The sequence below is a fragment of the Siniperca chuatsi genome, linkage group LG5 (assembly GCF_020085105.1).
Source record: "Siniperca chuatsi isolate FFG_IHB_CAS linkage group LG5, ASM2008510v1, whole genome shotgun sequence".
Taxonomy (NCBI): Eukaryota; Metazoa; Chordata; class Actinopteri; order Centrarchiformes; family Sinipercidae; genus Siniperca; species Siniperca chuatsi.
The window spans coordinates 25,418,775-25,438,397 of record NC_058046.1 but is presented as its reverse complement, the minus strand read 5'-3'; the positions used below and the strand labels follow the sequence as shown (position 1 = coordinate 25,438,397).

Genomic DNA, 19,623 nt, shown 5'->3' with positions numbered 1-19,623 from the left:
ATGGGGTATGCAATTCTAATCCAATACACGTCTTTTAGTCAAATTCAGCAAATATCTCCTCATGGTCCACTAGCTGTACGTTCTATGTGTGCGCTGAAAAAAAAATCTGGTGTTTGTACACGACCACGGCTCTGTAAATGGGAAACAAACAAAGTGGCTCGGACCGAGCCACACAACACTATTCCAGCTATGATTTGTGTGCTCTGGGAAACCGTCTCGTCCTCTCTGGCTGTTAGCTTCGCAGCAGCAACTGTAGCGACAGTTTGCTAACCCACAACCTAGCTAACGTTAACTTAGTTTGCTTTTTTTCTCTATATCATGGTATTTGTCATGGTATTGGATATCTCCAGAATCGCATACCCCACCTTTAATTGATGTCTCCTTGAATATTACACGAGGCCTAAGCGTTGAAACCCACATATTACATTTACATGGCATTTTGATAACTTCTTACTGCGCGTCAACAACAATTTAACGTAACAATTTAATTGGAAATTGGTTTGGGACAAAATATGCAGCACTAAAAGCACAACATCAGCTTGACGCCCTGTCTTGAAGAGGGTCCCTGTGACAAGATTTAAGACACTCTGTCTTACATTATTGTACTTATATGTTGCATACGGTATTCACAAATTGGCCTTAGCCACAGTAGGAAAAGCGCAGGTGTAAATAATCAAATTAATAATGGCAGAATTCCAGCTGGTTCGGTTTCAGAGTCCTTGTATTGTGCATGGTGGCTCATTGCCACACTATCATGACTTACTGGGACATTTTATTTTTTAAGTTTTATACCACTCTCATGTCTGTACGATAAATGTGACACCCCAGAATGCTACTACCCCAGAAGCTGGTTGGCTTAGCTGAGCATAGAGACTGGAAACAAGGAATGAGAGTGGTATGAAACTCCTCAGCAATAAAGCAAGGAAGCGCACTCCCCAAAATGTCGAAATATTCCTTTAAAGTTGTTCTATTAATCTGTTTAATCACTGTACCCCACAGCAAATCTGGTGCCAGGTTGGCTACTACTCTATAGTATAAAAACTGTAGGCTACACATTGCACAGAGAGTCGTAATGGTTGGAGAAACGGTGGCTATAGTGGGCTTCAACAGCCCCCTGGTGTATTAATCCGGTTTTGCAACATACGCATGCGCATGAAAAGAAGCACGGAAGTGGTTGCTAACCTGCTGCTCTGTTGTTCACTGACATAACGACTGTTAACGTTACATATGGACAATAGACCGCTCTCAAATATAGAGTCACACTGAAGTCTCGTGTATGTTAAGGAGCTCTACAAATGTCTTGAACATGGCAAAGGTTGTTCGGACAACAGCTTTAGTTTTATACCTCTGGAGTGTTTTCATGCAGTTCAGTCGCATGTCAGGTAAGCGTGAGGGGCGGAGGCAAGTCTCAAATGCTAACGATAGCTAACGGGTCGCTGTTGCTTTTGTTGTATCCTTCACGATTCGTCACTTGTGAAGTCAGAGGTGTACTGTGTCATATTCCCTGTGAATTTCCATCCCATATTACTCTGCTGCTGTGGTTTATCAACACTGACTTCATAGTGATGCGGTTATTCACATCTCTGAGATAAGCTAGTCATGTAAGTAGGTTTTTTGTTTTTGGTCTGCTCTAGGTCTTGGGATCAATGAACTGCTTTATTTCCGGGTCATCAGTCCAGAGGAGATAGGGTACATCTTCAGTGCAGCACCTGCTAAAGATTTCGGGGGAGATTTTGTTAGTACTCTGCCCTCTTCTGAATTTAATTTGTTGGCCAAAGGATTCTCAAGCCTCAGAAACATGTACACTCACCATTTAATCACATTCCTCTTCTCTCTTTTGGTTTCCAGACGTCATTTTATGATGAGATTTTCCTCGTGCCAGCAGACCCAGCAGATGGCTGCTCAGACCTGGAGGACAGAGAAATCATCCAGGGACAAGTAATCCTGGTGGAAAGGGGGTATGTACACATTCCTCAGCACATACAGCTTCACCTGTATAAGCTAGAGTGAATGGGAACACAAACCAGTAGTGGGAAACTGGAACTTTAAGCTTGGATGAAGCCATTTAGCAGTGGAGGGGTGGGGAACTGAAGTTGTGGCCTGAGATTAAGATTTAAGAAATTTAAGAGATTTGAGTGTCTGGCCAGTAAGATAACAAGATAATAGTCATAAGTTTAGGTGTGGTGCTATTCCTGACTGTCCTATCACAGCTGCTGTATTGTAGGTACAATTCATGTGTTACCTCTGGAATAAAAAAAAAAAACATTAAAAAGACAAATTTATTCTTAGTATAATACCCCGTTCATATCATGGAAGTATTAAGGTTATTCGATGGTTTTCCAAGATGGTGCCCATTCATTCCCATTAAAGTTGCTCACGCTACGCATACACCAAATAAACCCTTCAGACTTCCACATTTTTTGGCCCATAGCGTGTGCACTGCACTGCTTTTTCTGCCCTCGCCGGCAACCTGTCTGCACTCACAACTGGCACAAAAATAAAATGTTGATATGGCTGTGCATGGCATTTTACATTTATATTGGACCTATGGCTAAAATTGTGATTGTAATTTTTAGAATGGATGTTTAGTAAAGTGTATTCATTGTTTTATAGTTGTTTCTTTTGTAATGTTTGTTAATGGAAAAAGCATTTCAGGGCCAGAGAACATCAAATTACCCGCAGTTTTGACTGGGGTTTACCATAGCAAAATGTTTCACTGAACAGTCCAGCTCTGTTCCTGCGGCTTGGTTCTTATCTCAAACAGCTTAACTGAAAAAAACATATTTAACATTTAAGGGTCAACACAGTTTATCAAACCAAACTGAGGTATACATGGGTTGGGCATTGCTTGGCAAACATGAGATATTGGATTTGACTTCTAGCCCTCTTAACTCTAAATGTAACTCTTTCAGTTGTAATGATATTTGAACATAATTGCTGGCATTATTGCAGGAAGCTTTTATTCTGACTTTTCAAGAAACACCAACAGACTAATGTGTCATGTTGAATATCCAGTGTAAAAACAACAGTGAAGGGCCCTTAATAATGATAGCAAAATGTAACAAACCTAGTTTTGTTTAAATGGTAAATGCAGCATTTATATAGCGCTTTTATTTCTCATGTTTCTTTCTCTGTTTTTGTGTGCGCTCCAGAGGTTGCTCCTTTGTGCAAAAGACCCGACATGTTGAGGAAGCAGGAGGCAAAGCTGTTCTGATTGCTGATAATGCAGTGGACAATGACAGTCAGTACCTTGATATGATCACTGATGGAAGCGCTGCCATACCAAGCATACCTGCTCTATTCCTTCTGGGACGTGATGGGTAAGACTTATACAGACTCAAGAAACAATCATTCAGACCTGTTCTTAAAAAAAAAATTATATAAGCATTAATACAATACATTTATTGTAACATTATTTATATATAATTATATAACACAAGGTTTTGCTTACAGTCTCTTACCAACAAATATATATATATATATATATATATGTATATATATATGTATGTGTGTGTGTGTGTATATATATATATATATATATATATATATATATATATATATATATATATATATATATATATATATATATACATGATGTATAAGATAGTATATAATATCCTATAATGATGTCAGGGTAACATGAAACATTATTACATTCACATACATAAGATACAAGATACATGTACATTTGGTTTTTCCCCTTTTCTATGTATTCTAGGATGATGATCAGACGATCTCTTCAGAGACAAGCACTTCCGTGGGCCGTCATTTCCATTCCCGTCAATGTTTCCTCTTTGGCCTCATTCCCACTCAAGCAGCCCCCATGGACACTGTGGTAGAAATGACGCCCACCCACAACTTCATGCATTTCCTCACTCAATAAACATTCTTTCATCAGTGCTTATCCTGTCAGCAGTGAAAAAACTCACAGGGAAGTTCTTTGGTGGTGGTTAAACAAATTCACACGCACTAGTGGTGATAAATTAACATACTTACTTACTTACTTACACATGATTCTATCATGCTTAAACACACAGCCAAAGGCATGTTGAGCAAATCTTTTAACAGTGTCCAAATAGACTCTTTGCCAGAACCGTTGAACCAAGTGAGGACACATGCATGCTTATTCTCAGTGCTCAGCTAAAGTTGACTTAAATAGCCAGTGGTTTTGAAGATAATGAGTCTGTTTAGACTCTGAGTAGTCTCCAGGAAATTGTGTACAGATTTTTGTCACTACTCAGTGGTGAAACTGGAAAATTCAATACATATAGTATAACACATACAGATTGAAGCACACCATTTCTTTTGCCTTGTCAAGTAGTACAAGCTGTCGCGTTGACAGGCCATGACAGCATATACTAAACTTCACCACAATACAGTATACCAGGGATATCCTCTCAGTGTAAAAATGTTAATAAATTCCAGTTTATTTGCATGAACTTAAACAAGGTGACCAAAAATTAACATTGTTTCTCTTATGGTTAATAAATATTTATTTGCATAAAAGACTATAATTTATTGCCTGTCTGAGGTACACATCTATACAACTATACAAAGACCATACACATGTTTTTTTTGTATAGTATAACATTAAGTATGTATTTATATCTACTGCCATTTTCAATACTCCAGATCCAAAATATGTTTAGAGCAATTTGGATAAACAGGATTGACACAGTATGGTGTATACAAAGTAAACCTAATGAAAAACAAGGTTTGATAGCCTTTTGTGAAAATGACAAAAAACTAATTATGAACAGATTACAATGCTATAAAAGACAAATCATTTAAAGATCTCTTTTTTCCCTGCCCAGGGGACAGTCTCTTGTAATATCTTAATGTTTTTAAATTTCCTTGAATACATTTTTAATTCTCTTGTAAAAGTTGAAGAAATGAGCGAAAATGAATTATTTTATGGTAATAAGAGCATAGCCTATATGTTTAGATTTAAGCATCCTGCCTAAACCCCCCACCCCACCAACAGGGAGCTGACTAAGGTCCTGAACCTGTTGCTGTCACCAGTTTGTAGTGTTGTTACAGGTGTATATAACCTGAACTAGACCTCCAAGTTGCAAAGTTTTCACCTGTTAATATGTTCTTCTGAAATGAATACTTAGTTTAGAGGCTCAGAGTAGTTATGTCGTGCTGGCCAAGTGCTATATCCAAATCGCAGAAGCTGCAATTTTTTGATTAAAGGTAAAAATGTGTGACAAAACAGCATTATAATGAAGTACTGCAGTGCTGCAGAGATGCTCTGGCCTACAAATCTTGTTCTCCAGATGTAAGAAAACATGTTTGTTTGGTACAGACCCCAACAAATATCACATCATCACGATTTTTCAGTGAAAATTAAAATTGTGATGTAAAAATGATCGTTCCCACTAATCGTGAATCATATCGTAATATCTGTCAAAATAATCACAATATGATTTTGTTACCATATTGTGCAGCCCTACCTGTTAATTGCAACAATTGTCTTTAATATCTGTATCTTTAATACACTCCCCATGCAGGGGAGGGGCTGGTGTCCCTTTTGAATTTTCCATTAATGAGGTTTCTGACAATTTTCATGTGAATTTGGGATGAGTTTTTCCTTGTCTTCAGAGAGCTTGGGCTTTGTCAGGAACTGATTGCTAATATAGGTCTGTAAACCCCATGGATCCATGTAATATATTATGAGCTACATTCCGGGATACTATAAATAACAAAGGGGGTGAGGGACATACTTATAACTGGATTAGAGTGCAGAGTTCAAAAACACTTTGGATGGAAAGAACACACACAAGTGCTGTTAAGAGCTTCATACAATACCTGCCCCATTACTGTTATGGACCGGTAAGCCACTGGATCTTAATGTTCCTCCAACTTCTGGACTACAACTGTATTTTGAAAATCAAGGAGGGACTAAATACACTTGGCAACACCTGTGCACTGCACTGCCAGTTTAAGCCAACTAGAGCAATGCATGTTTCCTATCCTTTTGGCTTGCCACCCATCCACATACTGCAGTAGATTAAGTTTGTTTGATAAACTGCATGTATTTGTGTCCTGGAAAGCATCACACATTGATATATGGCCAATAAGTTGAAGGCAGCGAAAAGGTGGTGTTTGATTCTGTAAATGCAAGTAAGGCCACATTTCTTATTTCTTTTTGCTGAAAGTACAAAAAGTTCAGAATGGCTGTTTGACGTTCATATTTCTTTTATTTAATGTGCGAACGTTTGAATCGGAGAGATTTAATCTGAGGTCCTCTATGTGCTGGCCTTTGCAGTTCCATGGAGTAAAAGAGGTTCATGTAGTATCTGAAGTTAACACCAGCTGCTAGGCCTCAACACAAAAATGGAATTCTGCAATCCTTTCAGATAGCCTTTTTACAACAAACATTTCATTCATTTATACAAATAAACAATTAAATATGAAAATAACTTTCATTTAAGGTCTTTTCACATGGAGAAAAAAATAAAAAAAATAGGCCTGTATATTTATTGTATGTATGAATCTAAAGTAGAAACTTGTATCAGAAGTTTTGGGGGGTCTGTATATTTGTCTTTCACTCTGCACGGGGATCAGAGAAGTAGTCTATAATTTAAAATTGTATTGCCTCATAATGTGAAAGCCATTACCTGTGGCCATGTTGATGTCCATTTACATTTTCTGGGGGGAAAAAGGGACACAATAAACATTTTGAATAAAAATACAAAGCCCTAACATATGAATTATTGACAAAGGCATTCTTTCAGTGACAATATTTTGCTACAAGCTATGAGGCCCGACTCAACTAGGGCAGAGAAGGAGATCACATCAGGTTATCCTTCGCTTTCATTCTCTCCACAGTTCACTGCCGCACATCAACACGCGGTGAGGAGGGCGGTGGTAACTCTGCGGGGGAATGGCCCGTTTGTATCTTCTCCTCCTCTACTTGTGCGCCCTAACTCCCTAAATGCCCGAGGAAATACGTCAGGCTGAGTCAGTGGTTTCTTTTAAATCGAAGCTTAAAACGTACTTTTATCGCATTTTAGGGTTTATTATTTATTATGGTTCGTTTAATATTTTTATTCTATTACTGCTGTTATTTATTTTCTGTTTTTGCTTGCTATGTGAAGCACTTTGTAACGTTATTTATATAGCACTTATAAAAACAGAGATTATTATTGTTATTATTATTATTATTAAATCCATGTACGACAGCCAGGTATGCTTATCTCTCCTGCTCAGTGGTGACTTGGTCTCCGAGTACAAAAAGCGGCTTTACGCACACACGTACATTAACACCACACACCAAAGCTTAAGGCCAAAACCATAACAGAAGACATAATATAACCGTAAAAAACACCACAAACGCCAAAATGGCATAACGTGTGTGCTCAACACATTACTGTGTTTAAAAATGCGTCTAACCGCGACTCAGCACCACACATCATGCACAGCGACACTGCTTACAGCAACGTACAACTCACCCTATAGGTCATTCACCATGCCCGGAAATACAGAGGAAACGGCAAGTAGTTTTTAAAAAAAAAAAAAAAAAGTATTTTCCTTTACCTAATGCTCCTTAACCCAGCTACAACGAGCTGCCCACTTGTCATTTTAATCTGGATCACCCGTATAGAAACTCGCCAGTCGAGCATTCCGACTCTGCCCACCTACATCACCCCCACACATTATTACAGCACATTAATTAATGTATTCTTTTATAATGTAGATTTTTTCAGTTTTGTTTGGGGGGGGGGGGTTGCCTGGCGTGAATATAAACTACATTATGCCATTACTTCCCAGACTACAGCACTAGTTTAACAGTTAATCGGAGCAGCTGTTTGAGCGTGGGAGCATTATCAGGACACTGTCACTGAATCAACAGCACGACCTTGTAAGAGCCAAACATAAAATAGTGTTTGCATAAAAACTCTTGACTGTGCACTGAGCAGGCTATATAGTGTCAATCAAAATAAAGAAAAAGAGAGGGGGGAGAGAGATGGCAAAAAACCCCAGTTGATTAGAATAACTTGCTGGATGGAGTCCTCTGCTTCTTATTTCCACGAGTTTTTGGTGTCTTCCTTTCCATGACAGGAGCCGACTCTGTAGAAAAGGGTTATAGACAATTTAAATAAGCACCGCTGCATCAAAGGATAGAAATCCCAGTGTGTATAGATGACTAGGTTGAACATGGTAGTGGATTTTGTATGCAGCTCCCCACAGTGTTTTCCTGCCCCTCTGTTACCTCCTCTTGCATCTTGGGCACACTCTGCCCCACACTGTCCTCATCGTGGCCTTCCTCAGAGCCGGACTCCCCCAGATATACACTGCCGGCGTGCACACAGCGTTCAAACGAGCCATGATAGCGAAAAGATTGGTGGCCTCGTTCCTAAATGTCAGCCCTGCTCCTACCACAAATCTGATGATGATATTGACAAAAGATGGGCACCACAACACCAAGAAGCTTATGACAACAAAAATGATAATTCTCAGGGATTCCTTCTTGTTGTCTTTCTCGGCGCTCGGAGGGTCTCTTTCAACCTGGAATCTGGCAGTAACATACAGTTTGATGGTCATGACCACTTTGGTGAGCACGATTAGTTGAAAGAAGACAATGCTGAACACGTACAGTTGTATCGCTTTGGAAAGTGGCAACAAATTCCTGGCGAGCAAGTGAGCAAAATTATAAACCCAGCAGAAGATGTTAATGCCTATCACAAACTGTCTTGTTATGAAGCGGCTGTAGAAGAAGGGATAACACACAGCAAAATATCGGTCAAACTGTGCGAACAAAAACGTCAATATATTGACCCCTAGAAGTGACGGTAAAACATTGTAAGTTCCATTTCTAGACGGATACCCCTCCTGAACATCAAACAGACCAAGATAATACACTGAAACCCCAACCAGCGTATCACAAATACTGGTGTTCAGCATGAAAATAAATCTATTTTGAAGGTAGAGCGCTCTGGTGGCCAAGATGCCAATGACTACTGTTCCGGCTACGAGAACAGTAGTTGTAGCGAAAACAATCTGGAAAATAAAGATGAAATAATCCCCAGGACTGTCGAATTCCACCGAGAGGGCGACTCCTCCTGTTTTAGAGCCTGTGGTGTTGGAGAGGAGCATTGTTCATGCGCAAATGGCTCTTAAGTGCAACGACTATTTTATATGTAAGACCTCCTGTACCGTGGAGTCACCAGCCGTGATCTCTTGAGAGATCATCTTATGTAATGTCTTATACCCACCCCCCCAACACCAGCCTCAAGCAGAAGTCCTGCAGAGAATTTAGTTTAACCTTTGAAGACATGACCACTGGAAAATATGTCCAAGCTAACTGAACCTGAGAGAGCCAACTTTTTAAAAAACACATCTGAATACAATGGCACATATCACTGCATTAACAGTCTAATGTGCAAGAGCTTTTATGCCTCGTTTCAGGTATATTTTATCCAAAAGCACCACCAGAGACCGCTGCGGTCTCTTTAAGCGCCATCCTCTAAAGTTAGACAATAGAACAGACAACAGTACAGTATGTGTTCATTTGCCAATGCCGGACCGCTGCTCACTAAAGCTGTTGCTGATAGCAAATAATTGAACCTCGTCATCATTTGTGTTTTGTGAGACGTAAAGCTCATTTAATAAAATATTGCTGTGGACTTAAAATTATATTTCAAACGAGACGTCTGATTTAAATGAACTGGTTCACTCATTTAACTGTTGTTCGACGGTCATGTTTATCAGACGTAACGTCAGCACCAGGAGCTGTCCACAGTGACCTTCTGCCATGCGCGTAATGAGGGCAGCTTTATTGGGAGTCACGTGGGCTCTCTGTTGGCAGTATCTACAGTACATTTATGAACGGTGCTTAAGCGTTTTGATAGTAAAGAAAACTTTTAGTAAAAATGAAAAAATGTTTCGCTCTCTGAGCCAGACTCGCCCACAATCCACAGTGTGGTCCTAGCCACTGTTTACCATGAAGACTGCGCCAAGTACAGAGCAGCATGAAGACTGCCAGAGATGACAGTTCGCTTGTTTTATGTTTTGAATTATTTGATTGTCTTTGGAATATGGGTGTGTAAATGTATTACATTGATTTTGAGCTTTTTAACACTACAGATTAAAGAGTAAAGTCCAGCAGCAAAGTCAAATATAAACTATCGAAGTCACAGCCCGGTTCGTCGTCTTGTAGTTTTACACAAATGTTCCTTATACCATGATAAAGCCTCGTAAATATTTACCAGGACCTAGATAGAAATAATTAATTTGGTAATGTAATATTTTTAAATAATAATAATAATAATAAGAAGAAGACGCTGAACCTAACCTTAACAAAATATCCAGCTCACTTCTAGGGGAAGTGTGTTCGTTAAATCATTAATATGTCATATTCCATTGTATTTAACCACATTATCAAAAACCTTCATAGGATAACTGAAGTATAAAGACGCGTGAGTGACCTTTATGGAGGTACTCTCCTTTATAAATATCAAAGATTAAATAATGTGGATCATTAGGTCTGAGGTAAGGACCTCAGGTTGATATCACCCAGGATGATTTAATCCTGCCTCAGTGATCATCTCACCAGTCATTCAGCTTCTCCCATTCCTCCCACTCTGTACAGGGTTTTTCTGTCCTACCTGCTCCCAGATTTGCTGTGTGCTAACTTAATTAAACGCATTAATTTCGGAATATGTAACATATAAGCACACAGCTGAAATAATGAATGCCATTAAACTAGAAGCAAGAAGAGGCCTCGAGATTAGGAAATAAATCAAGGTCTACCTGAAGGCCCGTATCATGTCAGTTGATATTGTGTTTTAGTGCTGCATATTCTGTTTGTTTTTTGTTTTTCAATTAAATGACCCCAAACTACACTCAGTGACCACTTTATTAAGTACACCTGTACTATCTAATGCAATCCGATCCAATTGTTCAGCCATAAAGTCTGCTTTTATGATTCCTATATTGTTCAGGTTTTTTTGTGACATTGTCATAAAGGTGTTTATTCAAGTATAGGCTATGTTTTAGCATTGAGGTCAAAGTTAATGGTGGTCTTGTGCTGGACTGCATTATATTGAGTAGTAAGAAACACATAATTGAACAATGTTTTTGACAATGTCAGCAGAAACTGAATGTGATAAACTTTGTAAAGGTAGAATGTAGGGCAGAGCTCTTGTAATAAATTGCAATAGATCACCAGGAATGTGCATCACTTAACCAGACACTAAAAACTGTGTATAAAAGGTTTGTACATTTTTTTGGGTGTTTTTCAGTAACGTGTCCCAGAGTTTCCTTACCTGAATATTGTTTCAGAGCCCCTTCCATCCTGCCTAAATGAACATTTTGGTGGGGAATACCACCTTTAAAATAAGCCACAACCATAGCAGAAAGATGTCAAACCGCAGCAACACTTATGTATAAACATAATATGTATAAATAACAACTTTTATTGTGAGATCAACATGTTTCAGCTTGTGGCCTTCAGCCTGGGTCATCCTGCAACCACACAACAATAGCATGCCAGAATTTGTCTGTCACAAAGATTATAGGACAACCTTATGCATGTTTTTTTTGTTGTTGTTTGTTTGCACATTTTATACACCAATGTAAGTTGAAGTACTTTACAAAATAAGGTATAAAATACATTCAGTTAATTCATATATTTAAAATAAAGTTAAAAAAAAAACATTTAAAAGATGAACATGAAAGCACAGGAAATAAATTAGAATTTATAATGAGAAAACATTATTCAATTATGTGTTTCTTGTGGATCCAGCATAATACCTATATATCCAGCCTCTCCACAACAACTCCACTCCTACAGCTATTTATGTTTTAGCACATTAAGAAAATCAGATGTTGTTACAATAATAGCAGAATTAAGTCCTCTATGTCTGAATCCCATTCACACTTTTTTAAAGGAGTTTGTGAACCACATTGCTGATGTTGTCCTTTGTATTATCAGTCAGGCTTCCAAAGTGCGTATAGCACAGAAACTGCCTTAGTAAAAGTCTTTAGACTAGACTGATGAATGAATTCAATACACTCGCGTGGACATTTAGAAAGACTACAGAGGAATAATCCAGCTGCATATTTGCCACAAAATATGAAAACCAAGCTCCAATAGGTGAGGTAGCATGCTGAGTATTATGGATTTTCTTATTATTATTTATTCCTGGGAAAACCGCAAGTACAGTGTGTGAAGCTTAGACGATTATATTTAAACCTGGATGACATTATTTGTTTGATCATTTGTTGAGATAGCCAGTTTGATTTAAGCAAAATTGGCTATTTCAACAATAGACTTTCAACTTATAGAAGTGCCCTTAAAATCAAGAAAGTCAAAACAAATTCTGTACCATTGCGCTAGAATAAAAATTATTTTAGCTTTGAGAATGTATGTTGTCATAACCTTAAATTTAAAGGAAAAGATCATGTCTAAAATGATAAAGCCTTTACAGAGTTGAGCTGATTTAACAGGCTGATTTGCTGGCTGGATTACTGTCTGTGCACAGGCAACGGTTTTTTTGAGCAAAGGAAGTACAACATTTATACCGCAACCAAACCATTCGTTTAATAATGCTTCAGTCGCACGAACAGAAATTGTATCGGAGCAAAATCCATGCCACGAGCCATCATACACAATATCAGGGCCCCGAAACCTGAGCCATCTGCCGTTGGAAAGCCCTTTATTGCTGCCGTTCAGTCTGAATTTCGGTGTAATTTATTAACGATTGAAACGAGCTCTGTCAAGTTCAAACACTCCACAATCCAGATAAAGTATTAGTTTCCCCTTAAAGGAATTAGTCCAGCCAGCCTGTTGGATCGCTTGCAGCTGACCGTAAACATGCACCCAGCTATACGCGTCGACCATAAAAGAAAGAATGACTCACGGCAAAACACCGGTCAAACTGAACCATCAGAAGCGTCCAAACCAGTTTATGTTTGTTTTCTGTTATTAGAGTCTGTTATTACACCAACAAAACGTAACAATTTACCGGCCATTTCCGCCCCTCCAGGTAAGGTTTCACTGCGGGAATGCTGCTGGTAAGTTTATCGACGCGGGCGAGTATCCTGGACTGCCCCGGATCCCCGGCGGCCCCGGGATCAGGGCGGCGGTCGTGACACTCCTGTAGAACAAATAATCCACTTGAGCTGAACAGGGAAGCAGTATGCTTTCAGATCTAGTCTTTATCACTGCTGGACATATTATTTTAGACCAGTACCATTTACAGCCGCATTAACCCGAGAACCTGCCCCTGAAGGGAAGGACTTAATTTACTTAATCCTCTCATTATCCCCAATCCTGTCATTACTGTGCGATTGAACTGGTAATGAACGGTGAGATTCATTTCTGTCAGGCCTACTATTGTATGGTAAACTTCACAACTGTTATTGCAAAAAGTTGTATAATTAAAATGGCATCCAAACTTTAAATACCAGCTTCAAAGAAAAGTAAGATGGCATAGCAGGACGTTAAATACAGGGAAATAGCAGGCTCCTGTAACTCCTGTAACATGCAGTGTTAGCACCTGGATGAAGATGAATTTTCCAGAAAATAAAAACACATCTAAGTTCAAGATAAGCAATAGAGGCGATTACAAAAAAGGATTACCCAATATTTAATTATTGTGTTAAATATATAACCTATAAATATAACCTGTTTATGACAAGTATGACAGGTGTGTTTCATGTGAAAAACAATATTTAGTTTTTATTCACAGCGCCGATTCATGACAGAAGTTATCTCATTGCACTTTTCATATACTGTATGCTTACATCGTTAGCAAGCGATGCTGTTATAATTTGTTGGTCACTCCATCAAAGTTAAAGCCAATTCTGAAAGAGAGAGAGAGAGAGAGTTACAGCAATGATCTTACATAATAGTTCTTATTCACACACACAATTGGACAAAAAAAGCTAATTGCCTACTAATTTGACTTAAAACCCAGCCCATTAAAACAGTAGGCTTCCGTAACGCGAGGAAAACACCTGAATAGTGACATTTTAAAGAACGCCCGAGTGTTCAGACCGACCAGTTACCTTGCCCTCCGCCTGGAGCAGAGCCTCCGCCACACCGTGCTCCACACGGCACCCCGCAGCGCCGGGCTGCCCCAGATGTACACAGCCGGGGTGACCAGTGCGTTCAGACGTGCCATGGTGGCGAACAGGTTAGTAGCTTCATTCCGAAACCTCAGACCTTCCCTAGTCAACTGTCTGACAATTATATTGACAAAGGATGGACACCACAGAGCCAAGAAGCAAATCACCACAAACACAATGATGCGCAGCGACTCCGTCTTGTTGTCCCTCTCAGCACTGGGCGCCTCTCTCCCCAGGTGATGCCTGGCTATGATGTATAATTTAATTGTCATCAACACTTTAGTTAGAACTATAATCTGTAGAGTCATCACACCAAACGCGTTTATCTGAGCCGCCTTTGAAATAGGCACCATGTTCTGCACCGTGAGGATAGAGTATGTGTAAATCCAGCAAAACGCGCAAATCCCAATGACAAAAGACCTTGTTATGCAGCGGTTGTAAAAGAATGGATGGCACACGGCGAAGTACCGGTCAAACTGAGCGAAGAGGAAGGTTAACACATTGACACCTAGAAATGAGGGTAAAATGTAGTATGTCCCATTCCTAGAGGGGTAGCCCTCTTGGACGTCGAAGAGGCCGAGGTAGTAGACCGAGAAGCCGGTCAGAGTGTCACTGATGCTCGTGTTCAGCATGAATATAAACCGGTTCTGGCCTCGCAGAGACCGGGTGGCGGATATCGCGATGACCACCGAGCCGGCGACGAGCACGGCGCTTGTGCCGAACATGATATGGAAGATGAAGATGAGGAAGTCCTCCGGAGTGTCGAAGTCCACCGACAGAGGGACGGTGGCGTTGAGGAGCATCCTGACGCTCCGCTAGAAGACGCGCAAGCATGATATTTAAAGATGTGTTAAAGGTACGACTTCTCAGAGTTTAAGCAACCCTCCTGATCTCTAGAGGGCAGAGGCTTTAGCATAAACAAGTGTCATGTTAACAGGCAGGACAGCCGCATATGGAAAGAATAAAAATGAGGCCTAATCACTACAAGTCCCAGGGGTGTTCGGTAATGGTTGAAACAAGATGATTACCAGTCACTTGTTTTTGCGTCCTGTGGTTTCCATAACACCTTCTTAGTGGTTTGGTGAGGCCCGCGTCCTAAAAATTCCTTTCACCCTGAAGTCTGATGTCTCCATGGTTCAGGATGACCCAGGAATACTTGAATCACGTTTTTATCACTTTTGTTCAGTGCCTTCCCTTCCTCCACTTCTGCCTCCTCTTCAGAGCAGAGCAGAAACGTAACTAGCTTCTAAATCTTGAGTCTGCCGGACTGTCTAAGTCCTTTTAGGCTTTCCTTTTTTACGACACAGTTGTAATGGAGGATGAGTAGAATGCTCACAAATGTCTGTTTTGTCCTCTCTAGTCCTGTTTTCTGTTGTTATCAAATGTAGACAGCGATTATAGCCATAGTGTCTACATATTCCATCCAAATTACCCTGCACGGGCATGAAGTGCTGGTTTCAATCATAAAAACGAACCAACACACACAGATCGTATTATAACAACATATTGTAAACACATGCCATAACAGACACTGTATTTTCTTTTAATCCAGGCATATTTTGCAAAAAGTTTCCAAACAAAGCATTGATGACTTGAAAGCCTCTTCATTAAACTGTCATTGGATTGTACAATCATTAGCTGGTTTTTGTTGCGTTATTACTTTAAGATATTGATCATGTCTGTCCTCTTAAAAGTTATTGAATCATTTGATCTATAAGAACTTTCACCCTACAATACCTGACTGAAGTCAATGCGTTTTTCAAACACTAGATGGAGCACTACGCATTTTTTTTCACTTTAAGGTCAAAATGCTTCTCTCCACTATCACTAATCTTGCACCAAACATGTTCAATTCTTGTCCCATACATGCCTGTAAAGGTTTTTTTTTTCAGTTCAATTCAATATGTGCAGTAAATCCGAAAGTTTGATCCGCTCATTAATTGGCCCTCACAGTGGACATCTTCATGTAGAAATGTTTTTGGTCCACTCAGGATTTTCTCTTTAAGGACTGTCAATTATAAACATATGCTTGAAATAAAAACCAGTTGAAAGAGGTGAGAATAAAGCTGTGGTATAGATGCATTAATCTACACACACACACACACACACACACACACACACACACACACACACACATTTGACAAAATCCTTTTCTTGCCCCAGACACAGACACTTTGAACAGTTGACACATGCTGTTGGCAGCTTCTTCTTCTTCCAGACACTATGAATCATGAGTGGTCTTCATCAGCGGTGATGACTAATTAAAAAAGGTTATGTTTTAAAAAAAAGCCCCAGTAGACTAATTGACCCTTTTTATAGATTAATAATTAGCCCCGTTAGAGAGGGTTTATGTGACTGTTACACAAACAGTAAGGGAGCCTCCTCCTATTAAATCTGAGGGTTCAGTATTGTTCTTTTGTGGCCCTAAAGCAACAAATGTTGGAAACCGCTGCACAAAATAGTTTAAAGATTTTAGCAGGTTATTACCTTTTTTTTTGTCTTAACATTTAAACAAGCATGCAGTTTCAGAGGCTGATGTCTGCTAATAATACTAAACAGCTTTCATTCAGCTGAAGTGCTTTCATAAAGTGATTTACATTCAAAGAAAACCATGTCATTATAAGAATTAGATAATTTAACAATTAGAAAGAGAGGGCAGACAACTTAAACAGAAGTAAAACGTTTTGGCTTATGCAGCAATAGACTCTGCCAACAGAAAGATTGTTAAAATTGCCAAAGGTGATTTATAATAAAATTGTATTTGAGTTGTAATAACAGATTCTAGGTCAAGCAAAGCTAAAACAATTGGTTTGTTGCTCATGCTAAAATGCCTTTCTTGATGCTGCTTTCCTCAGACCCAGAGGGAGACTGCAGAAGAACCTGCAAAACTATATTACATTTATTTAGCTGATGGTTTTATCCAAAGAGACTTACAATAAGTGCACACCATGCGGATACCACCCAAAAATTAGTACATCAACTTCGTCAAATATGCTGAACTGCTTCAGGTGCTATACATTTAGAAACAATAAGAGATAGAGAAAGGGTTATTTGTTGTTGTTGTATCATCAGTTTAGTGACTAATATGTTCTTCAACTCAATTTTATATGAAAAGTACTGAAGACAGAACTATGATGTGGTGTTAATGTAAAATTTAAATTGATAAACCTACTTATGCCCTGAGATAATGATAAAATATGAATTTAGTCAGATTGTACTTTCATTTTTAGGCCTGTCACTGCAGTTATTTGTACAAGTTGTTGGCCTCTGTATGTTTTTGTCAGGAGCTTGTTGACTTGTTGTCCATGGGAATTAAAGTCACCCAGGTCTAAGTCTTCCTGTAAGCTTGACAGTGCTTCCTACATAAATCAGAGCAGAGGTAAGCCCGCTCCGCCTCAGCTGTACAGTCACGCAGCTGCATTGCTGTCAGTCTTTGCTGTGCGACGAAGCCTGAACACTCTGTTGCACACGTTTTCTCCGCACCGATGAGTAACAGAAGCCAGGGTTTGTCTCTTGTGGTGCTCCCCACGAGCTTTGGCAATGTGTTGATGCTTCTTTTCAGCATTTTCTTGGCTGCGACCATCATTTTCCTCAACGTGTCTGTGTTTCTCTCCATACTGCTAAACAAGGCGCTGCGCAGCGAGAACCGCTTCATGTACATGCTGAGCACCTGCCTCAGTGACATCTGCACCGGCGTGTCATATTATTATGTTGGTGTTCTCGATGTGAGGGATAGCTTCGACTCCCCTACGAGAACCTTTTACATCGTACCCACATTTCTAGGGCTGTCTTACATGGCCATCCTGGCCGCGCAGGCAGACAGGTACCACGCGGTGGTGTCACCCTTTAAATACTCCCAGCGCATGACCCTAAACAGGACCCTGCTGGTCATCTTTGCCTACTGGGTCTATGCTTTCTTGATCGTGGCTGTGCACAACCTGGTCACAATCGGGGTAGCCAAAAAGATCACGAGCATTGGTACGTTTGTGGGGAACATATTCACAGTGATTATAATGATAGGGCTGAATATTAGACTGTTCCTCATAGCCAGGTTCCAGCTGGAGAGGGAGCCTCCCTCTGAGGAGAGAGACAGCAAGCGCTCATCGGTGTATCTCATATTGGTGGTGGCTGTGTTTTTCTTAGCGACGTGGCTTCCTATATTCTGTCACATTATTGCCTGCAATTTCATTGGTTCAACCTGTTATACATTTAAAAATGAAGGCACTGACCCTCTTCGCATTTTGCCCCGAGTTAATGCTGCCCTGACCCCCATCCTGTACATCAGAGGGTGCACTGCGCTCAGAGCGGCTCTGCTGAGCCAAGTGTGGAGACCCCGCTGCAGGAGGACGTAAGAAGGTGATGATGTGTTCGACGAGTCGACACGTCGTTAACTCAGTGTTATCCTAAGATGCCTTTCATGATAGTTAAATTCAGTTTTCAAAGGTTTTACGCAGTAATTTGATCACACCCGAGCCCCGAATCACTATAGATGCTGCAGAAAACGGAAATGTATTTGTTTATTTTTGTTTGATCACAAAACAACACTTATAGGCCCTCAATATCATGTATTTATGACAATATTCTGAATGCCCCTCTGCCACTTTTCACGACTTGTTGACATGAATATATTGTAGCTCACTGTGCACGGTTACACTGTAGGAATATGTGTTTTGCACTTTATGATTTTATATGTTTTACCTGTTCTTTTTTGTTGGATCTTGCTTGAAATTCTTTATCTTTCTGTCTTTTTATCTGCCCTGAGGCAAATGTTGAGTTGGTTTGGCAATAAGTAATTGGATCTTGAAATTGATTCAAATGTCTTTTTCCCCTTCTCTGCTTCCCTTCATAAGGCGACATCCTGGACGACTTGGCCCTATAAGCACCCAGTCCCCGCAGCCTAATTTAAAAGTTGGATGGATGTCAAAGTAAACGTTGTTTTCTAACCAAGCTAATCAAATACTTGATGAGGAAGTTTCATTGGAAAGCACGCTTGCTGTCAAACGAGAACAAGTTTAGGCTTTGGGTTTCTTGGAAGATGGAAATGTTTCATAATGTACTCAGCACATCTACTCTGTTTTACCTTATTATTTCCATTGTTGTTCTCAAATCGCAATGAACGAATTTCAGATCTCGGCTAAGTGTTTAGTCTGAATGTCTTGCCATGAGAAAAGTTGTTCCACAAAGAACTGATGGAAATTACACATGGACACTGATCCTGGGGCGTGTTTGAATTTGGTTGTATTTTGTATACTACGTATCTCCGTAAATAAAAATTAAATTCAATAACTGAAACTGTGCCAACTTTTTGTAATTACCGACAGGCATATTGTTTTCTCTTTTAACTGTCAACATCTATAAGGTTCCTTATTGGAAACAATTACATGTGAAGTATGCAAAGGACAAAGTGTGCCGCCGCCTCTATCAGTACTAGTTCTGATAAGCCTCCAGCATCTTTCCAGAGACTGTTTGGCAGTTTTCATGACACCTAAATTAAAAAGATTTTTGCTGTAGTAAATGTTAAGCGTTTGTCACTGAAACTTGGCA

The 19,623-nt window shown here is 39.7% G+C and overlaps 4 protein-coding genes across 4 annotated transcripts; 2 read left to right on the top strand and 2 right to left on the bottom strand.

Annotated features, from left to right (window-relative positions):
- The first annotated feature begins 1,138 nt into the window (after positions 1–1,138).
- LOC122875710 (protease-associated domain-containing protein 1-like) lies at positions 1,139–3,900 on the top strand. The gene is made up of 5 exons (XM_044195108.1): positions 1,139–1,382; positions 1,635–1,735; positions 1,849–1,958; positions 3,153–3,320; positions 3,719–3,900. The coding sequence occupies exons 1-5, from the start codon at positions 1,277–1,279 to the stop codon at positions 3,837–3,839; spliced, it is 606 nt and encodes a 201-aa protein (XP_044051043.1). The 5' UTR covers positions 1,139–1,276; the 3' UTR covers positions 3,840–3,900.
- Positions 3,901–6,825: 2,925 nt separating this feature from the next.
- On the bottom strand, positions 6,826–11,339 carry LOC122875706 (G-protein coupled receptor 183-like). Its single transcript, XM_044195105.1, has 2 exons — positions 8,219–11,339; positions 6,826–8,076 (listed from the first exon to the last, which is right to left on the bottom strand). The coding sequence occupies exons 1-2, from the start codon at positions 9,100–9,102 to the stop codon at positions 8,028–8,030; spliced, it is 933 nt and encodes a 310-aa protein (XP_044051040.1). The 5' UTR covers positions 9,103–11,339; the 3' UTR covers positions 6,826–8,027.
- Positions 11,340–11,403: 64 nt separating this feature from the next.
- LOC122875707 (C5a anaphylatoxin chemotactic receptor 1-like) lies at positions 11,404–14,933 on the bottom strand. The gene is made up of 3 exons (XM_044195106.1): positions 14,020–14,933; positions 13,756–13,815; positions 11,404–13,106 (listed from the first exon to the last, which is right to left on the bottom strand). Exons 1-2 carry the CDS (start codon positions 14,880–14,882, stop codon positions 13,776–13,778), a joined length of 903 nt encoding a protein of 300 aa, XP_044051041.1. The 5' UTR covers positions 14,883–14,933; the 3' UTR covers positions 11,404–13,106; positions 13,756–13,775.
- A 2,358-nt stretch (positions 14,934–17,291) lies between these two features.
- On the top strand, positions 17,292–19,366 carry LOC122875709 (beta-2 adrenergic receptor-like). Its single transcript, XM_044195107.1, has 2 exons — positions 17,292–18,435; positions 18,930–19,366. The coding sequence occupies exon 1, from the start codon at positions 17,565–17,567 to the stop codon at positions 18,429–18,431; it is 867 nt and encodes a 288-aa protein (XP_044051042.1). The 5' UTR covers positions 17,292–17,564; the 3' UTR covers positions 18,432–18,435; positions 18,930–19,366.
- The last annotated feature ends 257 nt before the right edge of the window (positions 19,367–19,623 follow it).